Raw genomic sequence first — 12,485 nt, 5'->3', positions numbered from 1 at the left:
TACTGTCACAACGGAGTGTGAGCGATGCCATTGCAATCGGTAGACAAATTGTGGGGCATTTTAAACATTCTCAACTTGCGTATTCAAGGCTGCAAGATATCCAGCTCCAGATGCAAATGCAACCTAAACGCCTGCAATAAGACGTCAAAACAAGGTGGAATTCTACATACTTGATGATACAGAGTCTTCTGGAACAGAAGCGAGTCCTCTGTGCTTACATTGCTACCATGATGACCTGCTCAGTACACTGACCACTAACCAGTGGGCTTTGCTAGAAAAAACAAGCATTGTTTTAGCACCATTTGAAGAGCTATCAAGGAAATTAAGCTCATCGACTACCTCCACCGCTGACGTCATTCCAGCTGTCCCCATCCTCACGCATCCTTGCTAAAAAAAGGCAATGCGGATACTGGTATCAAAACAATGAAAACAACGCTGCTTCAAGCTGTCAACAAATGCTTCGACACTGTGGAAGATGAACCCCTCTATATTCACTTGCCACCCTGCTGGACCCGAGATATAAAGACAGGTAAGTGAAGATTGTGTAACCTAATTATTAAATTAGCCCATCAAGTGTTAGAATTATTTCTAAAAATGTTTAAATTTACAGCATGGCATCTCAAATACAGTAGAAGACAGTGTTATTGTGAAGAGGAGAATAAAATATCTATCATATATAGACCTAATAATAATAAATGAATTAATGTCATTGTCATTCATTATTCTATATTATAGATTTTTTACTTTCCACAATAAACACTTCTGCTGTATTTTATGAGATGCCATGCTGTAAATTTAAAGATTTTGAAATTCTAACACTTGATGACACTAAAAAACCTGAGGCTGATTATATATATATTATATATACACATACATACACACACACATATACACACATATAATTTGTATAATAAATGATATAAAGAATGTAAGCCTATGAATATATATAATTTTTACTTTAATCAGCCTCAGGTTTTTTAGGGTCATCAAGCGTCTCAGATTTAGCCTAACCTATGTTTTATTTCTGTTTCAGATACTTTACAGGTGCACAATCTGCAAAGCGTGCAAAAGATGCACTGACAGGGGAACTAGAGGAAGACTTGGCGAGCAGCACAGCTGGAGCATCACAGGCCTCGGGAACCACAAGACAAGGTCCCTCGGGTGGAAGCAGCAGCAGGACCGAGCAGCTTTATGCAAGAGTTTGACCACATTGTGGAGGAGTTTGAACTAGATCCCAGTGCAGCAAGCAGCTCGAGCCCTGCAGTCCAACTGCATGGATATTTTGCAGAGAAAACCCTCGCTACCTCAGACAACCCATACCAGTTCTGGGGAGTCAACAAATTACCTCGTCTTGCTGCCACAAAATACCTCTGTGCCCCCTGCACTAGTGTAGAAAGTGAGAGAGTGTTCAGCACAGTTTCCAGCATTGTGGATGAGAAGAGAAATAGACTTACAGCAGAGAGCAGAAATGCTTGTCTTCATGAGAAAGAATTTGCCATTGCTGATTAAGTGACCATTCACTGGTCATGTGTGAATAACCTTGATGACACAAAGAAATGGCATTTGTAATGTAAACAGGTAGTCCAGTGTCACTGTCACACGCCACCATCAAATTGTGATGGTGGTGAGTGTGACACTGGACTACACGTTTACAATATGCTATTTGTATGTGTGATCAAGTTGTTGTTCGGCCAACTTTTTAATCAGGTTCAGGCTGCTATGTTGTATTGCCCCCTGCACTAGTAATGCAGAAAGTGAGAGAGTGTTCAGCACAGTTTGTGGATGAGAAGAGAAAGACTTACAGAAGAGAGAAGAAATGCTTGTCTTCAATCTTCTTGAGAGATCATTTGCCATTGCCGATTAGTCTCGGTTCACAGTGCGGCGATCCGACTTAGGGGGCGACCTGTGAAGTCGCGTGCACCGCGACTTCGGCACGACTTGCACGGACTTCATAAAATAAATGTCTATGCAAGTCGCTCCAGGTAGCCCCGAAGTAGTACAGGACCCTTTTTCTAAGTCGGAGCGACTTGTGTTGCTCCTATTAGAACCGTTCCTGTTCTACACTATGGGACGCGACGGTGCGTGACTTGTCAGGCTGACCAAGTCGCCTGACAAGTCGGACTAGAGTGAATGGAGACTTAAGCGACCATTCAGGTCATGTTTGTGTCATGTGACTTTGAATCAACTTGATCACACAAAGTCTTGGCATTTGTAATGTAAACAGGTAGTTTAGTGTCACTGTCACACGCCACCATCAAATTGTGATAGTGGTGAGTGTGACACTGGACTACATGTTTACAATTTGCTATTTGTATGTGTGATCAAGTTGTTGTTCAACCAACTTTTTAGTCAGGTTCAGGCTGCTATGTTGTTGCTGCTATGTTGTATTGCCCCCTGCACTACTGTAGAAAGTGAGAGAGCATTCAGCACAGTTTCTAAAATTGTGGATGAGAAGAGAAATAGACTAGACTTCTAGACTTTGCAGAAATGCTTGTCTTCATGAGAAAGAATTTGCCATTGCTGAGACCATTCACTGGTCATGTATGAATCAACTTGATCACACAAAGAAATAGCATTTGTAATGTAAACAGGTAGTCCAGTGTCACTGTCACACGCCACCATCAAATTGTGATGGTGGTGTGACACAGGACTATAGGTTTACAAATTTAAAAGTAGGAAAAAAAAATAAAGTAAAAAAAAAAAAAAAAAAAAAAAAAAAAAAAAACATACACTACTGGTTAAAGTTTATAAGCAGAGCAACACCAAACTAATTGCAAACACTCTTACCATCTCCCAGAGCATCAATAGCCTCTATTTTTTTTTCATTTGCCTTATCCATCATTTCCTCTGTGACCTGAATTAGAAGATAATCAAAAAACAAAAATATCCAACTTTTACACAGAGCACAAAAAAGTCCCATACATTTACTTACTATAGCAGGTTTTCTCACCTGTGTCAGAAATGGGCACATTTGCTACATTATCAAATTTACATAAAGGCGAAGTTCACTTTTTTCCCAAATTCCAGCTCCCCTTTGTACCAATGTATTCCATTCATGTAACTCTTTTGCAGAAAAGAAAAAGCTCTCTATAATATCTTAAACCAGCCCTTGACCTCAGCATCCAGTCAGCATCCAGTTTGTTGTATGAAAAAAAAAATGGGATTTTTGACTTGCTATAAAATTCATTTCTCTGATGCTCATTGACAGACAGCTCCTGATATTCATAATCATTGGTTATACTGCCCCCTACAAGAGTAGGACACTAGGCAGAAAATAATTCTGGCAACACCGATGAGTAGTCCCAGGGGGTATACTCCTCTCTGCTAAAGCCACTCAGTTTTGTTACAAGCAGTGTTAGAAGAATTATAATAATTTCACAGAGGGGTAGGTGCTTTGTCAATCGACATCAGAGAATCATATTTTACGTTAAGTAAAAAATCTAATTTTCGCTTTCGTTCATTGACGGACACAGCTCCTGATATTCATAACCATTGGGACGTCCCAAAGCAGTGTTTAACATGAGGGGTGGGAACAACAAAAATTCCCAAGGCTAAACATTACCCAACCAGGCAACAGGAGCTCAACCAAACAACTGGAGCCCACCTGAAAAAAACAAACAAAAAGGATCAGGTCCTCAAACAGCAGCCTGCAAAACCTTGTGGCCAAAAGGAGCATCCGCAGATGCCAACACATCCACTTTAAAACTTTGCAAAAAAAAAAGTGTGCACGGACGACCAGATGGCCGCCTTGCAAACCTGCGTCACTGACGCCTGATGACGGAAAGCCCAGGAGGCACTAAGGGCCCTAGTAGAGTGCACATTGAGAGGGAAAGGAGGAACCTGACCCTTGATGGAAAAGGCCTGAACCACCGTCTGTCTGATCCATCTGGAAATGATTGCAGAGGAAGCAGACAACCCTTGTCCATCAGTGACCACAAAGTCTGACTTCCTGAAAGACTCCGTAGCGGCCAGGTAAACCGTAACTGCTCAGACCACATCCAGGACATGCAAGGCAATTTCTTTTGGATGTTTAGGCCTGGGACACAGGGAAGGCAACCTTTGGAAGGAACAATGGACAGGGGCAAAGAACCACCTTATCACCAGGTAAGGTGAACGACAGGATAACACCACCCGTTTGGACACCCTGCGCACGGCAGTGATAGCCACCAAAAATGCCAACTTCTGGGACAGCGTAAGCAGGGGAATCAGCGTAAGCAGGGGAATCTCCTGAATATTTTCAAAGGGAGGCTTCTATAGAGCTGAAAGCACCAAATTGAGATCTTAAAGGTGGCAACGAAGCCCGCCCTGGGAGAAACCAAATGTTGGACACCCTGAAGAAGGGTACGCACCAGGGAGTGTGCGGGCCAAAGGTTGCTGGAAGAAGGCTGCCAAAGCAGACACCTGGCCCTTGATGGTACTCAAGGCCAATTTCTTTTCAGCCCCCCCGTTGAAGGAAGGTCAAGATCCGAGCCACCGAGAAGGAGCAAGGGAGAACCCCCAAGAGACTCACACCACGCAACATACGTCTGCCACGTACGATGGTAGATCTTCCTAGAGGTAGATTTCCTAGCTTTCAACAGTGTAGGAATCACCGACTCAGATTAACCCCTATCCTTCAGCACCTGGCGCTCAACAGCCAAGCCGTCAAAGCCAGCGACTGTAAAGCAAGATGGAAGATCGGTCCTTGGGACAGCAGATCCTCCCGAGAGGAAGCTGACAAGGAACGTCGGCAACCAGTCGCACCAGATCTGCGTACTAAGCCTGACAAGCCCAGTCCGGAGCCACTAAGATTACCTAAATCCCTTCTGCCTCAATCCTGCGTAGAAGTCTTGGAAGAAGCTTGAGAGAGGGGAAGGCATACATCAGACAATGCTGACCCCGCAGTCTGTGGCGTCCGCCAGAGGATCCCTTGACCGAGCCACAAACCTCTGCACCTTTCGGTAGAGCCGAGATGCCAACAGATCCACCGTGGGGGTGCCCCACCGAAGACACAGCTGATGAAACCTTTGGATGAAGGAACCACTCCCCATGGTCAAAACGCATGCCGACTGAGGTAATCCGTCTGCCAATTTTCCACCCCGGGAGTGTGTATGGCAGAGAGGGCTAGAAAGAACTGTTCTGCCCACCTTAGAATGACGGATACCTGCAGAGCCACCAGGACACTTCTTGTGCCCCCCCTTGGTGTATGACATAAGCCACGGCATTGTTTGATTTAATGCATACTGGACAACCCTGAAGAGGATCCGTCCAATGATCCAGACAGTCTGATGGCTGATGGAGTTCTAAGATATTGATTGGGAGTGTGGACTCTTCCAGTGTCCAGAATGCTTGCTTTGGATGCCTTCCCAGCCAGGCTGGCTGGCATCCGTGGTGACCACTGTCCAATACAAGAGAAGGTAGGAATTTCCCAGGCGAAGCGCCGGAGAAAGAAGCCACCATATCAGGGACTCCTTCGTGCCCAGACTCAGCCAGATCTGATTGTTCAGAGACTGCGGAGTCTTGTCCCATTTGGTCAGAATTTCCCTTTGCAGGGACCTCTTACGGAACTGTACAAGTGTGGAACCACCTCGAAGGAAGACACCGTCAGGCCCAGCACCCGCATGCAAGTCCCGAGGGATGACCATTTGTTGGACAGCAGGAGGCGAATTGCAGCCTGCATTTTCTGGAGTTTGTCCAGAGAAAAGGGGCACTCTGGACTATCTGGGCCTGACTCTGGACTCGGCCTTAGCCAGTTTTGTGGATGGAACCAAAAGCAGACTTCTGAAAACTCAGAATCCAGCCGAACACACAGAGTTCGTATTGTGATCTCCAGTGTGTGTGTGTGTGTGTGTGTGTGTGTGTGTGAGTGAGTGAGTGAGAGAGAGAGAGAGAGAGACTCCGCTCGCAGAAGGAGATCATCCAAGTAGCCCAGATCCAACATTGGCATAGCAAAACTAGCACCAGGGCATCCTTGATATCGATAGAGGCGAGGAAATCCCCGATGCAGGGATGCCACCACCGTTCGAATGGACTCCATTCTGAACTTCTGTACCCGCATAAAGCAGTTTAGCTTCTTGAGATCCAGGATTGGACGCACTTTGCCTTCCTTCTTGGGAACTGTGAACAGGTTTGAGTAAAAACCCTGAAACTTCCTGAGGTCAAAACCGGGACAATCACCCCTTGAAGGAACAAGTCTTGTACTGCCCCAAACAGGCCCTGTAAGCAGTCTGGGGAAAGGCACAAGTTGGAAGGAAAAAACCTTGCCGGGAGACAAGAGCTAAACTCGATCTTGTAGCTGGACCGAATTACTTCTTAGACCCACTTGTCTTGCACCCGGGAAGTCCACGGGTCCAGAAACCAGTGAAGATATCCCCCCATCCCCGATACAGATGAGGGCGCACCTTCATGCAGAAGGAGCCTTGTCCCCGGGTCTGGAGAAACCCGATCTTGGCTTGCCAGACCAGGTTGATTAGGATCCTCCAGAAGAGTCCCTGAAAGGCTCCAAGCCCTTGTCAGTTGACCCTGAGGGGCAAAAAAAACTTCTTATGGGAGGTAAGTAAGAAGGAAGGCCCATGTCTATGACGAGATTCCCTGCCCTTAGTAGCCTGCAGAAGAAAAGTACACTCCCCCCCGTGAGACCTTTAATGAGGTCATCCAGGGTAGCTCCAAACAAGCTTTCTCCTTGAAAAAGATTAGCCTAGGCCTTTTTTAAAGTCTGATCCGCAGACCAGCACTTCAGCCAAAAAAAACAAGCCAAAGGACCACTGCCAAGGTGAGCCGCATCCGAAGAGGCATCACAGATAAACTGCAGCCCCTGGATCAGCTGGTCCGCCAGCTCTGCAAAGACAGGGGGGAGCTGTTCTCCCTCCAGGTCACAGTGTAGCAGCTTAGCCCACTTTGCTTTGGATGGCTTGTGAGTGCCAAAGGGCACCTGCGACTGCGGCCTCCATCTTCAGAGCCTCACGCACAGATACAATTAGTGCATCCACCAGCAACTTTTCGTGCGCGGTCGCAGACGTGGAGGGCTCATCCTCACTACCAGAGGATTCCAGGGGCGTGGTTGCAAACCCAGTAGGATGACCCACGTCCGCCGAATCAGATTCAGGATCTGAGAAGACCAAGGAGGCAGGGGAAGGCGTGGAGCACTTTTTGTTAGCCCGTCGCCTGCAAGCCACCTCCACCCGGGACACAAAGGACTCCAGGACCACCATCAGTGCATCAATGGATGGTTGGGACCCAGAGGGCCCCGCAGCCTCAGAGAGGGGATCAGGTGGGGAAATGTGCTCCAAAGACTCCATGAGTCACCTGGGGGGACCTCATAAAAAGTGTAAAAACACTGCTAAAGGACCACCCACACCACACTGGCAGCACCGCCTGGTCGCCAGGCACCAAACAATCCTCAGTAGAGAGGGAGAGGACCCCACCAGACTCCCCACCCGCAGAAACAAGCACCTGCAGCCACCAGGATAATGCACTACACATGCAGCGATCAGGAAGTAAATTCATCCAGGAGTCAGCACCAGGGGATGAGGAGGGGCTCCACCGCCGAAGTCACCGCCCACAGGGCTCCACTGTCATGGCCGCTGCTATTTCCAATGGCAAATCACAAGAAAATGCTGGCCAGACTACACAAATATGGCAGCCGTGTATAGAAACACACAGGCTACAACAAAATGTCAGCCCCGCGCAGCACCAGGAGGCTTACAGGGACCCAGGAGGGAGACCAGGCCTCAAGGACAGATCCAGGTAGGATGGGGGACCCTGGCAGGAGCCCGCGCAAGGTAAAAGCCCCCCCCCCACATCCGAGGAAAGTAGTCAGACCACGCAAATAGCCCCAGCGTGGAGGGGGGCAGGATGAGGGACTTGGCAAGGGCAGAGGTGCCTGCGGGAAGAAGGGGTCCACGTCCACCCAAAATCCTCCAGGGGGAGAGGAGGGACAGCTACTCACCATACCAGGGACCAGGAAGGCACTGCTCCAGACAAAACCCCTCTCCATCGAAATGGGAGGGCTGTTAGCCAGGAGGAACACTGCGACTTGGGCCGAGACCCGGTTGCATGCAACCTCGCCAGACCTTTAACTCGCAGGCCAGCGGCCGACCTAGCATGTAGAGCTGAGGTCTGCGTGCGCTCGCTGGCCAGACTGGGGTGACCACTGGATCTGGATTATCAAGCCAATCGCCCAGTCCGGCAGTTGATTGTAGATCTCACAGGAAAAAATCCTGACTTGGCAGAAAAAAAACTGAGTGGCTATAGCAGAGAGAGTGAGTATACCCGCTGGGACTACCCATGGGTGTAGCCAGGATTATTTTCTGCCTAGTGTCCTACTCCTGTAGGGGACAGTGTTACTCAACGGTTATGAATATCAAGAGCTGTATCTGTCAATGAACGAAAGAGAAATTTCTCCTTTACTTCCTGGAAGGCCCTTAGGTTGAGAAAACCAGTAAGACACAGGAAGGAGTTCACCAGCTGACGTCATTAAGACACACACTGCATCTGCCCTCCCTGCTCCAGGAGCTGACTCCCTCCTACCTCTGTGCACACATACAATCAATGTCAAGGAACAACATTCTCCCTGAAAACACAGCCTTAAGCTGGATACACACTATACAACTTTTGTTGTCAGATTTCCTTTAGATTTACCTTTTCTATGTAGTGCAAGGGCCTGCTGGATTGCATACAAATTAAAAGTGTTTAGGTTTGACCTCATATTATATGATTTTGGTAAGTCTGAAGGAAAAAAATCTAAAGAAAATTTTATAGTGTGTATGGCCCATTAGATTTACCATCAACTATGTAGTGCAAGGGTCTGCTTGATTGGTTACAGAGTGATTGTATAGATGGTGTGTCCTATTACGTATATACTAGTTTTGGTAAATCTAAAAGGAGATTGTACAATCAGCTTGTGTAGCGTATGGTCACCTTTACATCAAAAAAGTTAAACTAGTTGTAGTTTGTGTCATTATTTGTTAAAAGCACCAGAAACAAACATTTTGCCACGTAAAAAAACAAGTGACAAACACACAAAAAAAACAAACAAAAAAAACACACAACCTGCAAACCGCAGCGCGCCAAAATGTCTCATGAGCTATTTTGCCACGTGCAAGGCAGCCCATTAAAAACCAAAGAGCTGCTCCAAGTGGGTCAGCAAAATGAGCCAAAAAACGCATGCTACCACTAAGCTAGGTGCCATGGGTTTCAGAAATGCATATCATGCTTGCGTCGTCATTACATGTTAAAGGCACCCCAAGAGCGGGTATAGCAGGCCTGCATTTGCCGTGAAACAAATGCACCACAATCTACTCCCAGAAAATTTCTGAAGCTTCTTTGGGCTGACTGTTCGGCGTAGGACAGCCTATTAGTGAATAGGCTGCCCTACGCGCAACATGCCAAAATGCTGCCCCCCCCCCCCCCCCCAAAAAAAAAAAAAACCTGCATGTATCGTTAGGAGTTCACCCTACACAGAGATGTAATCCACCCCCCCCCCCCTCCTATGTACTTGTGTAAAGCTGGCCCCACACTATGCAACCTGATTGTACAATCTCTGTACAATTTATTTTAGATTTAACAGAACTATGGAATAGAAAGACCAACCTGAACAATCCATTCAATTTGTATCAAACCTGGTAGGCCCTTGCACTACATAGCTGATGGTAGATTTAAAGGAGATTGTACAAAAAGAGGGTGTAAGTTGGTAAAGTAATAAGAAAGGTGTGGTCCAGAGTGGTAAACACGCCCCATCACACCCTTTTCTGTGATGCAGCAAGGCAGTGCATGCTGGGATTTAAAGTTTCCTGGATGTCACATGATCTACAGGAAGTGATGGAAGCAAAAAACATTTTTCAAAACATGCAAACAAGCAAATTCAAATTTAAAAGCCACCATAGATGAGGTAAGTGAGAGAAAAATCACATTGCAATGGCTGGGGCAGAATTTACATTACAAAACACTTCTATTTATCATGAAAAGTGAAATTCTGCCTGAAAAGGTGAACTTTGCCTTTAATACCCAGAGCTTAACTGTACAGTACACATTAGGATACTCTTCAAAAACACACAGCAGACATATTACGTAGTGTTTGGGATCTGTTTGCTAAAGCTATCAGCTGTAAATAAGACCGGGTCTTATATTAATTTTGGCTACAAAAAGCACACTAGGGCTTATTTTCAGGGGATGTCTTATTTATTTACGGTATGCATATAAGGACAATCTTAAAGTGGTTGTAACCCTAAAAAAAAAAAAAAAAAATATATATTATATATATATATATATATATATATTCTAAATGGATTTTTGTAAAATCTTACCCTAAAATCCTTTTCTCTTAGCTCATTGACAGACGTAGTCCTCGGTGATTCAACACCCTCGGGTTATGCTGCCCTCCACAGGAGTAGGACTAGACAGGAAAGAAAATGCTCTGGCCACACCTTAGGGGCAGTCCCCGAGGGTATATCCTCTCTCTCTCTGCTACAGCAAATCAGTTATGTCACAAAGCAGTGTCTAGAGAATTTAACCCAACTCCAAAACAGAGGGGCGGGTACTACGTCTGTCAATGAGCTAAGAGAAAAGGATTTTACGGTAAGATTTTACAAAAATCCATTTTTCTCTAATCGCTCATTGACAGACGTAGTCCTCGGTGATTCAACACCCTCGGGACGTCCCAAAGCAGTACCACAAATGAGGGGTGGGAAAATGGAAATCAAATCCAATCTAGAAGGCCCAACCAGTGCCAACTAGAAGTTTACAATGCTCATCCTCAGTGATGAGACAACAGAAATTTTTCAACAGAAAAAAACCCTCGAGGTAGACCACCGGTCTCCTCAAATTGCGGCCTGCAAAACCTTGCGGCCAAATGAGGCATCCGCCGATGCCATCACATCAATCTTATAAAATTTTGTAAAGGTATGTACCGACGACCAGGTGGCCGCCTTACATACCTGGACCACCGACGCCTGATGGCGGAAGGCCCAGGAAGTACTGAGCGCTCGAGTGGAGTGCGCCCTAACAGGGAACGGAGGATTCCGACCCTTAATAGAATAAGCCTGTACCACCGTCTGTCTGATCCATTTGGAGATAGTCGCGGCAGATGCAGGCAACCCCTTTCTGGGGCCATCCGGGATCACAAAAAGTGAATCCGTCTTACGGAACGATTCCGTCGCCTTCAGGTATACCCTGATTGCCCGAACCACATCCAAGGAATGCAACGCATGTTCCCGATGATGATTGGGCTGAGGACACAAGGAAGGTAGTACAATATCTTCATTCAGATGAAAATCTGAAACCACCTTTGGAAGAAAGGATGGCTTAGGATGAAGCACTACCTTATCCCTATGAATCACTAAGTATGGGGACTGGCATGATAATGCAGCCAGGTCTGACACCCTGCGTGCAGAAGTGATAGCCACCAAGAAGGCTACCTTCTGGGATAAAGTAAGCAAGGGAATCTCCCTGATGTTTTCAAAGGGAGGTTTCTGTAGAACCGACAAAACCAAATTAGGATCCCAGGGCGGTAAGGGCGCGCGGACTGGTGGAGCCAGGTGCCGCACCCCCTGGATGAAATTCCGCACCAAGGACTTGGTAGCTAAAGGTTTCTGAAAGAAGATAGCTAATGCTGAAACTTGACCTTTGATGGTGCTCAAGGCTAGTTTCTGCTCAACTCCTTTTTGCAGAAAGGCCAATATTCGAGTCACCGAATAGGTACGTGGAGGAATCCCTAAAGATTCGCACCACGCGATATAAGTCTTCCATGTGCGATAATAGACCTTGCTGGAAGTCGCTTTCCTTGCTTTAATAAGGGTAGGAATAACTGAAGCTGACAACCCTCTATCCTTCAGTACCTGGGTCTCAATGGCCAGGCCATTAAAACCAGCGACTCGACTGTAAAGCACGATGGAAGATTGGTCCTTGAGACCGCAGACACTCCCTGAGACGAAGTTCCCAAGGAACGTCCGCGACTAGCATGTCTAAATCGGCCAGACCGGCTAGACGAGGCCAGCCTAGAATTTCTTGGACCACTGGCGCTGACTGGATCTGAACCAGGCGGCCCTAGAGCTATCTGGCCCTGACCATCCGACAAAGTCTGCTCGTTCTCTGTTCCCACACATTTATCAGACACCTGATTCCTGTCAGGAACGGTGACCTCTCCTGGTTGAACCTCAGGGACCGAAGTCACCTGGCTAAAGGCTTCTTGGTCTGTCTGTTCAACCGGATCCGATTCTTGTGGGGAACTGAGACTAATCTTTGGAAAAGGTAAAGAAAAAGATCTGTTCAGGGAACGGTAACTGCCGCTCCCTGTAGTACTTAAATGTTGGAAGGGAAGAATCGTACCGGTAGCAGTGATCGATGCTCGATCTAATGCCCTGAATACCGGTGAAGACGTCCCCCCCACCCTCAAACCGGGTGGAGGCGCACCTTCAGGCTGTGTAATCCTTTGCTTCAGGTTTGGCTGAGTCGGTCTTTTGTTTGTCCGACCAGCCCTTCTAGAACCCTTCCTGGAGGAGCCTTGCCTT

General features: G+C 46.8%; 1 protein-coding gene across 1 annotated transcript in view; it reads right to left on the bottom strand.

The window, feature by feature from the left end:
- ST13 (ST13 Hsp70 interacting protein) overlaps positions 1–12,485 on the bottom strand; it is a 214,501-nt gene that overhangs the window by 157,847 nt on the left and 44,169 nt on the right. Inside the window, exon 5 of the mRNA XM_082264769.1 lies at positions 2,788–2,854. Coding sequence (XP_082120895.1) covers positions 2,788–2,854 — 67 coding nt within the window. The remainder of the gene's footprint in view (positions 1–2,787; positions 2,855–12,485) is intronic.

This window comes from Pelophylax lessonae (genome assembly GCF_965119305.1).
Source record: "Pelophylax lessonae genome assembly, chromosome: 8".
NCBI lineage: Eukaryota > Metazoa > Chordata > Amphibia > Anura > Ranidae > Pelophylax > Pelophylax lessonae.
This window is presented reverse-complemented; position numbering and strand designations above follow the sequence as displayed.